We start from the raw sequence: 13,968 nt of genomic DNA, 5'->3' as shown, positions 1-13,968 counted from the left end.
ACAGGTGGAGGCGCTGTTAAGTAAGATCGTTCCACAGGATACACCCCAGGCTCTCACTAGCAGAGGTTCAGGCCTCCTGTGAATCTGATACACATTACAATTAATAAAGGAGAATGGGTCAATTTATAACCAGCACAAATGATGCAACAAAGGGAAGTAATTTATTTAGACTCAATTCAGTTTCATTTTTGCTGTTTGAAATTCGGACTTTTCCCATTACAACTTTGTAATAATTTGGACTATACTTGCTTAGGTTGTGGCAGCTCAGTCAGTATGAGAACTTAACATTTTATTTTTCTTGCATCGCCCAGAACAAAAGCAACATCTTGTGACAGACGTATGTGCAACACACTTGAATGCATCAATGTTAGCACTGATACTGCTTTACATGTAGACCTTTTTTTGTGTCCGTGTATAACGACTGTAAATGAGTGAGAAGCTCATATCAAGAGATTTGTATAAGAAAAAAAATATATATATTTAAATATAATTTGGGACGTTAACAATCTAGCCGTCGTGCTCCAGTTTGCAGCATTGCACTAGGCAAACGTTGCCTCACTCACCACTCACTGCTCAAGCCCAATCTGATCCACTGCTCTAACCTAGCTCAACCACAGACACGTTGATGGAGGTGACGTGTCACCGATGTAATCACCCATTGGTTGCCTTCCCGGAAGTCCGCGTTGACCTCGCCGTGCGTTTCATTGGAAGCTCTGTCTGCGTTGCACTGTAGAGATAGAAAGAAAAAAGAAAATAGGGGATTTGCAGCGGAGGCGAGATGGCTGATGTGGAGGTGACCGGCAATACCGCTTCCCAGAGCACCAACCCACTGTCCAGAAAACTCAACAAGATCTTGGAGACCCGGCTGGATAATGACAAGGTGAGACCGCTGCTGCTGAGCTTTATTGCTGTATGAAGCAGGGACAGGAAGTATGTGATGCTGGAGAGAGCTGATCTCCACAACACACACAAACCCCATATACACTTAACAGAACAAGTTGGGGCCATGCATTGGCTATATAATCCATTCTCTGTAATACACTGAGGAGCTGGGTTACATTTGTGTTCACAAAGTTTGGGGCAGGGCTGGCTAAGGTTGTTGCAGTCATGTAAAGGGTGTATGATATTGTCTATCAGCAAAGGAGGAAATATTGATGTTGCTGGCTTATATATCATTGTCATGTGAGAGTGGTAGATTGCACTGACACACACACACGCACTGACACGCATACGCACTGACGCACACGTACTGACACACGCACACGCACTGACACACACGGAATTCACAGCTACAATAAATATAGACGTGCATATAGCTAAAACACGAGTTCTAAGTCAAACGTTTTGGCACTGAAATTGTGTTTTAATTAAAAACATCATGGTCACAAATACAATTTCAATGACAAAAGACAGAAGTTTCACTTAAAATGTGCGTGTTCGGCACACACACTTCCCCCCCCCCCCCACGTGCAGCAAACAGTAACATTTTGCTTATAAATTTCAACGTTTGTCTCAGTAATTATTTGTTTTCCATAGTCAAACAAAATGGATACTGAATGACATAAACCCCATTTACAAATCCAAAGTGGCTGCAAAGTAACATAATGGATTCTGAGTCACATTTACACTACTCTTTTTTTTTTTTTTGTAATAAATCAAACAAATATGCACAAGATTTCTGCAAGCCTATCTTTCTAATAATATTAGCTGTGTGCACGTTCTGTGGTTTTCATGCCCTTTCTAGTCTAAAGCAGGGGTGTGCAAAGTTTTTTTTTTTTTTTTTTTAACTTGCAACCTGCCTCGCCTCCTTACCTTATGCCTCGCCTCCTTACCTTATGCCTCGCCTCCTTACCTTATGCCTCACGCCCACTCTCCTCCTCGGTTCCGGCATCAAATGAGGTCACGGGATCATGTGACGTGATGTTACCATGGCCACGTGACCCTGCAATGTCATTTAACGCCGGTTACAATGGCGACACATCGCTGAAGATCAGGTAAGGCTGCGGTCCCAGTCATCACTGTGACACGCCCGGTCGGGGGTCGTCGCGTGCACAGCGCTAACTGCGATCTGCGGTCTTCAGGAGAGAGGGAGAGGTTGCGACAGGAGGGAGCGTGGTCGGGTTTTTGCGGGGGCGTGGCCATGACCTCACGCGGCTGGTTCGCCCTCATTGGCTGAACCGCCGGCGGGGGCGTGGCCACGGTTCCGTCACAAGTTTCACGCACAATTTTTTTGAGTGTGTGGAATCTTGTAGTACAGCGCGGCTGCTGAATGTGCGCCGACGCATGTACTCGGCCCTGAGTGACTGGGGTGCCGGTGCTTGTTCGCACAGTGCACGCCGAGGCAGTCACTGGGACCTCAGCCTAAGTGAAGCTGCAGAGGCCTCACATGGTCCCCCCGACATTTAATTTAAGTGCCTTGGGGGAAAGCGCGGGACCTCTGTAGCTGCCGCGCCCCCCCTGGAAATTCTCCCGCCCCTCACTTTGCGCACCGCTGGTCTAAAGTATACTAGGTGTAAGAATGCTTTTGAGATGTGGGCAAAGCATTACTAGATGTTAGAAATAAACCAACATAAAAAGATTGAATCTATCACTCTTGAAGCCCAAAATAAGTCACAGCTAGAGTCTAGTCACCCACTTAATAAATAATTTCACCACTTATGATCTCTTAAAGGTATGTGATACATGCATATACAGTATGCACTTTGCGCATACAAAATCATTTAAATTATTTTTACCGCTGGAAATTCTCAACATTGAAATAAAATAAACATACAAAGCAGCATATCTGGGATGTTTTTCATTATTTGTTACGTTCTATGTGTTTGCTTTATCTTTACAGGAAATGTTGGAAGCCCTTAAAGCCCTCTCCACTTTCTTTGCCGAAAACAGTTTGCGAAGCCGGAGAAATCTACGTGGGGATATAGAGCGGCGCAGTTTATCTATAAACGAAGAATTTGTGGGCATTTTCAAAAATGTTAAAGAGGTAGGCCTTTCTTTTGAGGTTAAACATACACCATCTATGCAAGCTCAAAACCCAGACCCACAATATTATACAGATAAGCAAAAATAGAACAAAGTCCCAAATACCAGTGCTTCCGAATCTCAAGTGGAGCAAATGGCAATATAATGTAAGCCAAATAAATTGTATTTCTCCTTGTATCAAATAATATTGGCACCTGTGAGAGAGAGTGTGTCACAATTTATTGTAATGGCTCATAGATTGGGTAGTGCAATAAGTATCGATCCTCTGTGACAGGGAGAAAAATTGGATACTGTGTATATACAGCCCCCACTAACTCTGCTGTCTAAGTAGATACACTCCCTAGAGCTTAGTAGTACACTGTCTGTGTACAAATGTGACAATGAAGCATGATTGAAACAACTCACGATTGCGGTGCCATTTAAGATATGAAGCGTGCCTCACATAGAGAGTATCAAGCAGGATTCCATGGGTAGTAACAACGGAGCACAGCAGGCAGGAATATAGATATAGATTATATTTGTATCAATTGAAGTATCACTGGGAAAGAGACCAATTATACTACAAATAAACAAAGAAGCCCTGATGCACATCCAATTGACAAATAATTGAGTACATTACTATATGTTTTTCTATATATTGTTTTCATCATATGTATGGGTAATTTAGGGCAATCCTTTGGCCAAACATTTTTTTCAAGCCTGCAACCTCTTCACGGTAAATCCATTTTCTTTTGAGGATCCAGGTTGTTTTCTCGGCTTTTTAGCCCTTGAACCCTGACCGAGGGAGCGTGTCATCCATGTAAGAGCTCTGTAATGTGTAGTTGCTTTCAGTTGTAGATGAAAATTTGTCCCATTGTCTTGACTACTTGTCTTGTGCTACAAAATAAGCATGTTACAGTATGTATTGTATTGTATTGTATGTCTTTATTTATATAGCGGAAGTAGAAAGATCCAGGGCAACTTTTGGATTTGTTTAGAAAAATTTATTCAGCACAAAAACACAACGTTTCATCCCTCCTAGGGGACTTTATCAAGTGACTGGCTTGCAGAGACTACAAAAAATGTCCAGTATAAATACTCACAAACACCCAGATGAAAACACTTAAAACACCACCAATTACCTCCCAGTAGTCACATGATTGTAAGCAGGCTTGATCCTCCATGCGATGTGTTCTCCGGTCCGGTCGCGCTGACGTCATCAGTTGGTTCCTACGCGTTGACGTCATCTGCAGGGCCCTCTGCGTGGTGTGTTCCGGCTGCCTGAACAGGCATAAGGTCTTGCTGACGTGCTCCCTCTGCTCCTCCTCTGAATGTTGTCCCTCGTAGTCTCGCGATATTTCGGGATTGCGGTGATGTCATCAATGACAAGCATAGGTCTTCTCTGTCTCCCTTGCTGGTGATGCCGTTTCTTCACACATGCGCAGTGCATCCGCATTTCAGTGAGGCTTTAATACCAGGGGGGAAAAGAGCTTAATCTAGCTCGTGGATAGAACATCAGATCTGGGTGGAATAATGAAGAGAGGAGAGAGTTCAATGTGAATACATCAATAAAGTGCCACTATACCCTAGAATAAAAGATTTAAAATATGGATCATATCTTTCTTGATTTTTGGTTGTTCAAAAAACAGCAGCAGCAAGAGTAAGTATCTACTGTGGAAGAGAAATTCACAAAATATTAGCGACTATTGAGGAAACAACTAAGGGACAAATAGTCATTAAGTCCCCTGGGGGAGATTGTATCAAGTGTATACGTCCAGAAAGCTTCTCTCTGAAGTAATTCTATGTCCCTCTCTGAACCTGGAGTAGATGTAACTACTGATTCTATCCCCATAACCTTCAAAGACGCTACTGTATATTTATGATCTGTACAATGTGTAATCAATACAGTCTCTTCCTTCTTACTGTTAATTTTACTGCGATGCTCTATGAACCTTGTCTTAAGCATGCGGCTCGTCTTTCCTACATAAAGCAACCCACAAGGACACTTAATGACGTAAATGATGTTCGTGGAATTCTACTGTGAATCTTGTATTTTTGGCCACTCCGTGGGTGACAAAAAGTATCTCCTGTAGTGAGGCTATTACAGACTGAGAATCCAAAGCACTTATAGCAACCTGATTTTTGTACACTCAGAAAATGTGGTGCTGCAAGATATTTATCATCATTTGCTTTTATGAGCATGTCTTTTAGGTTTTGCCCTCTCTGATACGCAAATCGTGGGGGCTCACTGCATAAAGGGCCTATTAGGGCATCAGTTTGAAGAACCCTCCAATGTTTACAAATACTGTTTTTGATTTGTTTACTAGCTGTAGTATACTTGCTGACTATATTGATCCTTTCTGTTACTGTATCACGTTTCACCGCTTGAACCTCCTTGCTTAGTGCTTTGTCAATATCAGATGATTTGTGCCCTCGTGAGACAAACCTCTGTTTAATGTCTGTTAAGGTCTCTTTTAAATTTTCAGGCCTACTGACAATCTAGGTAGCCTTTTTTTTTGAGAGAATGGCAACATTGCCTTAAGAGGTTCTGGATGGAAGCTTGATGCGTGAAGTGTTGCATTGCGATCTGTAGGTTTTCGATAGAGGTCTGAATTAAGACCGTGCCCATCATAAGTGATGAGTACACCTAAGAATGATATCTGGGTGGGACTCCAGTTATTGGTGAACCGAACTGGGGTCTGGAGCCTATCTAGGTATGTAAAAAAAATCTATAAGCTGTTCATCCGTTCCATCCCAGATAAAAAACAGATCATCTATGTAACGACAGTAAAAGATCATTTTGTCAGAGTAAACGGTGTTAAAAATGTATTTAGCCTCAAAATCAGCCATGTATAGATTTGCATATGAAGTGGCAACATTGCTACCCATGGCAGTACCCATGATTTGAAGATAGAATTTCTTCTCATATTTAAAATAATTTTTATGCAGAATGAAATGCAACAAAAAAAGAATGAAATCTATGGGTGGCTGTGTAGTGTGTTCATTTTCCAGCGCCTGTCTCACTGCATTCACACCTTGCTCGTGGGGAATAATAGTGTATAAACTGGTCACATCCATGGTGACCAGCAGAATGTTTTTATCCTGTAATGGTAGTGCTCTGAGTTTGCTCAAAAAATCATATGTATCTTTTTATATATGATTTGCCCTTTGTTACAAGTGGTTGTAAAAATTGGTCTACAAAGATAGCCAATGGCTGATTAATAGAGCGGGTTGCCGAAATAATGGGCCTTCCAGGGGGGTTGTGAAGACTCTTATGGACTTTTGGTAATAAGTATAGCACAGGACGTCTCGGATTGACCATTGTAATAAACTCTAATTCTGATTTCAAGATCCATGCATTACGAAGTCCCATATTTAGAATCTCCACAATATCTCTTTGATAGGAGATAGTCAGATCCCTATCCAATAGCGTATAGCAATTGGTGTCCTCAAGTTGCCTAAGGGCCTCCATTCTATAATTAGCATAATTCTGTAGCACCAGTGCTTCCCCCTTATCAGCTCTTTTGATTATGATGCTAGGGTTATTCGCCAGATTAGTAATACACTCCTTTTCTTTTAAAGTCAGGTTGTGGTATGTATGATGTTTTTTCCGAAAGATGTTATCAACATCTGCTTTAACCAGATTCATAAAAGCCTGTACACTGTGGTTACGTGACGGCGGAATGAATTTGGATTTAAATTTACATACCTGCATATCCGTTGTTGATACCTGAGTGTTTTGTGGCTGCTGTTGCTGCTGCTGTTGAAACTGCAATCCAGAGGCCCTGTTAGAGAAAAAAGATTTCAATTTGTTTCCTCTCTAATTTGAATAATTCTACTTCAACCTTAAATCTTTTGGGTATAGTAGTCGGCACAAATGAGGGACCTTTTGCTAGAACCTTCAGCTCCATCTCTGAAAGAGGATAATCTGAAAGATTAATAACTATATTTGTGATCTCGTTATCGGCGGTGTCCTTGGAATGACTTCTCCCCTCCTGGTCTTTTGTCTTTTCCTCTGGCTCCCGTCCCTTTGCCTCTCCCTAAAAAGGCTTGGATGTCCCTGGATTTTGTGATGAAGCACCGTCTGCAGAAGAACTAGCTTCTGATTCACTTGTATTATTGTCTCCTCTGCGTTGGTTTTTCTTGCTCTTTGTCTGGTATCTCGTACTCCGTTCTGGTTTGGTCCAAAGATATACAATATTATCTTTATAGTCTGAGAACTTTTTTTTGAATTTTTGTTTCTTGAAATGAATGAGGTCACCTTTATATTTTTGCAGACGTGTTTTTAATTCGTTTAACAGGTTAACCGTTATCTCACTCTGATGTGTATGCGCTATGGTTATTTCCAATTTTAGGATGTCATGTCTCATTTTGGACAACTGTGTCCCGACTTCTATTACAAGTACTATAAGATCCAGTGAGGCCTTATTCAGTATCTTACACCAATTATCACAAAAGTCAGTGTTATCAATTCCAATAGTGGGATGATTTTTTAATCCTAAAACCTCTGGGAATGAGGCGTTGTTTGTAATATTCGGTTAGTGTGTTGCCATGGGAAAATAGCTCTATTTCTTTGCGTTTCAGTTTTTCCAAGTCCTTAATATAATCTGTGGGCCTGTCTGGACCAAAGGCCTCCTCAGGAGTAGATTTAAACAAAATATGACTTATCTCATCATCATTAAATGTCTTAGTTTCGGCTTTATTGAGCAAGCATATAGATAAATTAGCAAGTCCTTCCATATGGGTTTAAAAAAAGCACAGTATATCACCTGAACCAATTCCCAAATGATGGGGCAATATGAGGTAAGTAATAGTCTTCCTCTTAGGTCAAAAACAGAACTCTAGTGTGTGCAGAAAAATGCATAAGCAATCTGCAACTAAATGCACAAGCCAAAAGGCTTACAGCTTATAGATGTTTTTACATACCTAAATAGGCTCCCGACTCCAGTTCGGTTCACCAATAACTGGAGTCCCACCCAGATATCATTCTTAGATGTACTCATCACTTATGATGGGCACAGTCTTAATACAGACCTCTATCGAAAACCTACAGATCGCAATGCAACACTTCACGCATTAAGCTTCCATCCAGAACCTCTTAAGGCAATTTTGCTGTTCTCTCAAAAAATAAGGGCTACTAAGATTGTCAGTAGGCCTGAAAAATTAAAAGAGACCTTAACAGACATTAAACAGAGGTTTGTCTCACGAGGGCACAAACCATCTGATATTGACAAAGCACTAAGCAAGGAGGTTCAAGCGGTTAAACGTGATACAGGAACAGAAAGGATCAATATAGTCAGCAAGTATACTACAGCTAGTAAACAAATCAAAAACAGTATTTGTTAACATTGGAGGTTTCTTCAAACTGATGTCCTTATAGGCCCTTTATGCAGTGAGCCCCCACGATTTGCGTATCAGAGAGGGCAAAACCTAAAAGACATGCTCATAAAAGCAAATGATGATAAATATCTTGCAGCACCACATTTTCTGAGTGTACAAAAATCAGGTTGCTATAAGTGCTTTGGATGCTCTGTCTGTAATAGACTCACTACAGGAGATACTTTTTGTCACCCACGGAGTGGCCAAAAATACAAGATTCACAGTAGAATTACGTGTGTTTCCACGAACATCATTTACGTCATTAAGTGTCCTTGTGGGTTGCTTTATGTAGGAAAGACGAGCCGCATGCTTAAGACAAGGTTCATAGAGCATCGCAGTAAAATTAACAGTAAGAAGGAAGAGACTGTATTGATTACACATTGTACAGATCATAAATATACAGTAGCGTCTTTGAAGGTTATGGGGATAGAATCAGTAGTTATGGGGATAGAATCAGTAGTTACATCTACTCCAGGTTCAGAGAGGGACATAGAATTACTTCAGAGAGAAGCTTTCTGGACGTATACACTTGATACAGTCTCCCCCAGGGGACTTAATGACTATTTGTCCCTTGGTTGTTTCCTCAATAGTCGCTAATATTTTGTGAATTTCTCTTCCACAGTAGATACTTACTCTTGCTGCTGCTGCTGTTTTTTGAACAACCAAAAATCAAGAAAGATATGATCCATATTTTAAATCTTTTATTCTAGGGTATAGTTGCACTTTATTGATGTATTCACATTGAACTCTCTCCTCTCTTCATTATTCCACCCAGATCTGATGTTCTATCCACGAGCTAGATTAAGCTCTTTTCCCCCTGGTATTAAAGCCTCACTGAAATGCGGATGCACTGCGCATGTGTAGAAACGGCATCACCAGCAAGGGAGACAGAGAAGACCTATGCTTGTCATTGATGACATCACCGCAATCCCGAAATATCGCGAGACTACGAGGGACAACATTCAGAGGAGGAGCAGAGGGAGCACGTCAGCAAGACCTTATGCCTGTTCAGGCAGCCGGAACGCACCACGCAGAGGAACCTGCTGATGACGTCAACGCGTAGGAACCAACTGATGACGTCAGCGCGACCGGACCTGGAGCACACATCGCATGGAGGATCAAGCCTGCTTACAATCATGTGACTACTGGGGGATAATTGGTGGTGTTTTAAGTGTTTTCATCTGGGTGTTTGTGGGTATTTATACTGGACATTTTTTGTAGTCTCTGCAAGCCAGTCACTTGATAAAGTCCCCTAGGAGGGATGAAACGTTGTGTTTTTGTGCTGAATAAATTTTTCTAAACAAATCCAAAAGTTGCCCTGGATCTTTCTACTTTCTCCAATGCTGGATGTTCTAGGCAGATATCCCTGAACCAGGAGCACCGGTATCAGCAAGTATTTTATTTGTTTTTTTTGTGGTGTGCAGCTTCTTTTGTGATATTGCATTTATTTATATAGTGCCATTGGCGCTTCACAGTAGTAATACGCAACAATCATATAAATAACAAATAATATAAATAACAGGCCATGGGAATAAGTGCTTCAGACATAAAAGTAACATTTAGGAAGAGGAGTCCCTGCCCCGAGGAGCTTACAGTCTAATTGGTAGGTAGGAAGAACGTACAGAGACAGTGGGAGAGCATTCAGGTAAGTGCATCTGCAGGGGGCCAATCTTGATGTATCGTGTATAGTATTAGCCACGGTACTACTCATGCTTCTTTAAGCAAGTGTGTCTTAAGGTGGGTCTTAAAGGTGGATAGAGAGGGTGCTAGTCGGGTATTGAGGGGAAAGGCATTCCAGAGGTGCGGGGCAGTCAGTGAGAAAGGTTTAAGGCGGGAGAGGGCTTTAGATACAAAGGGGGTAGAAAGAAGACATCCTTGAGAAGAACGCAAGAGTCGGGATGGTGCATAGCGAGAAATTAGGGCTGAGATGTAAGGAGGGGCAGAAGAATGTAAAGCTTTAAAAGTGAGGAGGACAATTGAGTGCGAGATGCAGGATTTGATCGGAAGCCAGGAGAGGGATTTTCGCAGGGGAGACGCTGAGACAGATTTAGGAAAGGGTGGAGTAATTCTTGCAGCAGCGTTTAGGATAGATTGTAGGGGGGATAGGTGAGAGGCAGGAAGGCCGGACAGCAGGAGGTTACAGTAATCGCGACGGGAGAGAATGAGGGCCTGAGTCAGAGTTTTAGCAGTCGAGCAACAGAGGAAAAGGGCATATCTTTGTAATGTGCTTCAGTTCTACCTTTTTATTAAATGTGGAGTCCCAAGTACTCGGGCAGATTTTTTTTTTTTTTTTTACATATTCGAATATAAAAGACCTAGATTTTCTTTTTGTAAAACTTTTTTTTTTTTTTTTTTTTAAATAGCATGGTCACCGGATTACTTCTGGTTTTGTGAAGCTTTGAATTAATCTGTTTTGAGAATAGCTAAATATGTTTATAGTGCTGACTGGGTGTCCCTGTGGTTTGTGGCGACCTACCTTACTTGGTTCATTTACGATGCAGCAAGCGTGCTTAATACAGGCAATCTGCATTTATTTGAACTTACTGGGACATGCAGTGATGCAGATTTAGCCCACATTATTGCACCAGTTATCGTGGGGTATAGAGCCCGCACATCCATCGTATGGAGTTGCAAGTCAGGAAAAAAAATGCAATATGAAGTTGTTGTTTTGATCACTGATATTAAATGAATTGTGTTCACTTCGCAGGATCTGGAAAGTATAAATGAGGATGTGCAAGCGATGAGCAGCTGCTGCCAGGACATGACCAGTCGTTTGAAGGTAAGAATGACTTATCTGGCACCTCGAACAACATTTTGACATCACTTGTATTATTAGCGTTTGTTCTAGCACTTGTATTTGGTTCTCTTGAGAGATGCAAATGATCAAATGTTACGAGGCGTATTATACACTTCTCTGGGAGGAACGCCACAGGTGTAAGATAGATGGTACTGTGCAGTGAGAGTGTGCTGTGCAGTGAGAGTGTGCTGTGCAGTGAGAGTGTGTGCTGTGCAGTGAGAGTGTGTGCTGTGCAGTGAGAGTGTGTGCTGTGCAGTGAGAGTGTGTGCTGTGCAGTGAGAGTGTGTGCTGTGCAGTGAGAGTGTGTGCTGTGCAGTGAGAGTGTGTGCTGTGCAGTGAGAGTGTGTGCTGTGCAGTGAGAGTGTGTGCATTGTGCAGAATTTTTTTTTTTTTTAAACGGGAGCCACGTGAAAACCGCGTTATAGGAAAAAATACAAATAATTTTAGCTTAAATTCTGTATAATTCTCACCACATACGGCACACCTGTGAGTATGTGATCTGTATATGGAACAAGGGTTAAATCACCGCTATCTAGCTGACCCACTTTTTTCACCTTCCTCAAAGGTCCATCTAATGAACAATATCTCCCCTCACTCCGTCCTAATGTACCATCTGTCACGGACAGCACTTGTGATCATGTGACATATATGCAACCAGAGATAATGCACACGACTACACTGGCCGACTCGCCTTCGCAAAGTACTTCAAATGAGTAATATTTACCCTTACTCGGTTGCAGTCTATCAATCCGCTGCTGCCATCACCAAAGATAAACACACCAAAATGTATTTCTGCAGGGTCTTCGGACCCTGTTTACTAAAGAAAAATTATACACACCACACACCACACACACACACATTATAGCAAAATGTGTCTGAAAAATGTAATTTACTTTCTCCAAACGTGCAACAGTTTAATCAGAGCCCAAAGTATTACTTATTACAAGTAGACTTTAATATACAAATAGACAGGGTTTATGTCACAGAAAAGTGATTATTACAAGAACATACAATTACAATAAATGCAGGCAGTTTCTTAAAATAAAAAGATAAACATTCAAGAATCCCATGTCATACAGTAGGTTCTTCCCAGAGCACTGGCAGAGAAAAAAAAATACAAATTTACGTGTTCTATCCCAGAACACACCTCTGTTGAATTTTGATTTTCATAAACCTTTGATAAGACCTAATATACCGTATTTGCCCATTGAGACCAACATAAGCCCCGCCCCTGTCGTAAATTAGCGCTTGTTGCCATTTTTTACTTAAAAGGAAAAAAAAAAGTCTTGGTGACTTAAATTTGCTTTAATATATAAAAGGCTTCAGACCTTTGTTTCCATAATACTTAGACACATGCCATCTTCGCTGTCGCGTCTGTGTACTTAATATGCACGTTTGCATACAAAATATAATCATATAACTTGTATTTTTGCATGAGAAACAAATACCTGTGTTTGGCACCTCCTTAATCAGGAAGTGTTTGGTATCATGTAATTCATCTCATTGCAACGGTTACAGATATCTATTTGTTATTCCTGTCAGGCCCAGAATTACATATGGCAGAAAACACAAAGACAAGGGGAGCGCGGATGAATAAATAGTAAATCGTATGTAGAATTAGGTTGCTGGTTAAACATACAGCCAGACTGATAAAGCCTCACCTCAGTGCACAAGGGTTCAGCCCGAACCACAGTCAATGCACATGGGGGAAACTTATAACGGGGATGGTATAGATGTAAAATAAAAGTGATAATAAAAAGATACTCACACGGGCTTATGTGAGTATATATGCATCAAGGGGTCTTTGTCCTGGTGTGTGGGGAAAGTCACTCCTCCTCCACCCAAAACGTTCCTATAGGGTCTTCGATTCGTCTCTGGTCACCGGGTCAGCCTTCTCCTTACAGCGTAGTATTTAGGCTCCTTTTGATGGGTCACCTTTTTCAATCAAAATTCACCTCACAGGGAAAGTGGAGTGGAGATAGTGAGAATGCAGTTTATGTAACCAACTTCTGGGGTTAAAGTACAGCCCAGAATTACATATGTCATATTTTTTAACGGTAGGGCTAGTCACGCTCCTTGACATTCTGTGGAACCCTTCCAGGAATGCTTTTCAAGGGGTAGTTAAAAGGGTCTATTTATTCTGTGTCGGCAAACCATATTTTAATCCCATCTCTGGCAAAGCAGATTCTGATTTGCGGTAACCTCAGTCCTATACAATACAGCCCTGGCTTGACAGGCCATAAAAACAATTATTGTAGTTTTTTTTAGACAATTTGAAACCAACATTAACCCCATGTGCGACAGATTGATTGATTTAAAATACCCAATATCTTCTGCCATGTACGATACAATAAATATGAGGCTACATTTTGAAAAGGATTGGCTCCTAAATACTGCCAGCCTACCTCCCTCCTTATCGTCCTGACATGTCTGAAAAGTCAGCTTTTATGAAGCATTTCCAAAGCACTGTAATATAACCACATGATCCAGGGCATCGACACTTACGTGCTTGTCCCTGCCCTTTTACATTTTCTCTTACATATACCCTTTTCCCTCAACATTCCCTGATCACTCGAAAACAGTCACTCGCGACTCTTAGCGGTGGATCACTCGGCTTGTGCGTTGATGAAGGAACGCAGCTAGCTGCGATAATTTAAACGTATGCATTCTGCGCTAAGTTTTATTCTTCCCTGTATCATGCCTTGATTTCCTCAATATCCAGGGTTGCCACCTTCTACTGAAGGCCAACCCAGAGAAAAATAAAAAAAATTAATTCCTTACTTTGTGCGGCCGTGTCTCCCGGTATCCTGCTGTAACTCCCCTCCACCTGC

General features: G+C 41.5%; 1 protein-coding gene across 1 annotated transcript in view; it reads left to right on the top strand.

Moving 5' to 3' along the window:
• Positions 1 to 670: 670 nt before the first annotated feature.
• COG6 (component of oligomeric golgi complex 6) overlaps positions 671 to 13,968 on the top strand; it is a 158,586-nt gene continuing 145,288 nt past the window's right edge. Inside the window, exons 1-3 of the mRNA XM_075592027.1 lie at positions 671 to 880; positions 2,840 to 2,983; positions 11,048 to 11,119. Of these exons, the coding sequence (XP_075448142.1) occupies positions 779 to 880; positions 2,840 to 2,983; positions 11,048 to 11,119 (318 nt within the window). The 5' untranslated portion in view covers positions 671 to 778. The remainder of the gene's footprint in view (positions 881 to 2,839; positions 2,984 to 11,047; positions 11,120 to 13,968) is intronic.

Source organism: Ascaphus truei, chromosome 3 (genome assembly GCF_040206685.1).
Source record: "Ascaphus truei isolate aAscTru1 chromosome 3, aAscTru1.hap1, whole genome shotgun sequence".
Taxonomy (NCBI): Eukaryota; Metazoa; Chordata; class Amphibia; order Anura; family Ascaphidae; genus Ascaphus; species Ascaphus truei.
Note: the sequence above shows the minus strand (reverse complement) of the source record. Positions and strands in the feature narration are given on the sequence as shown.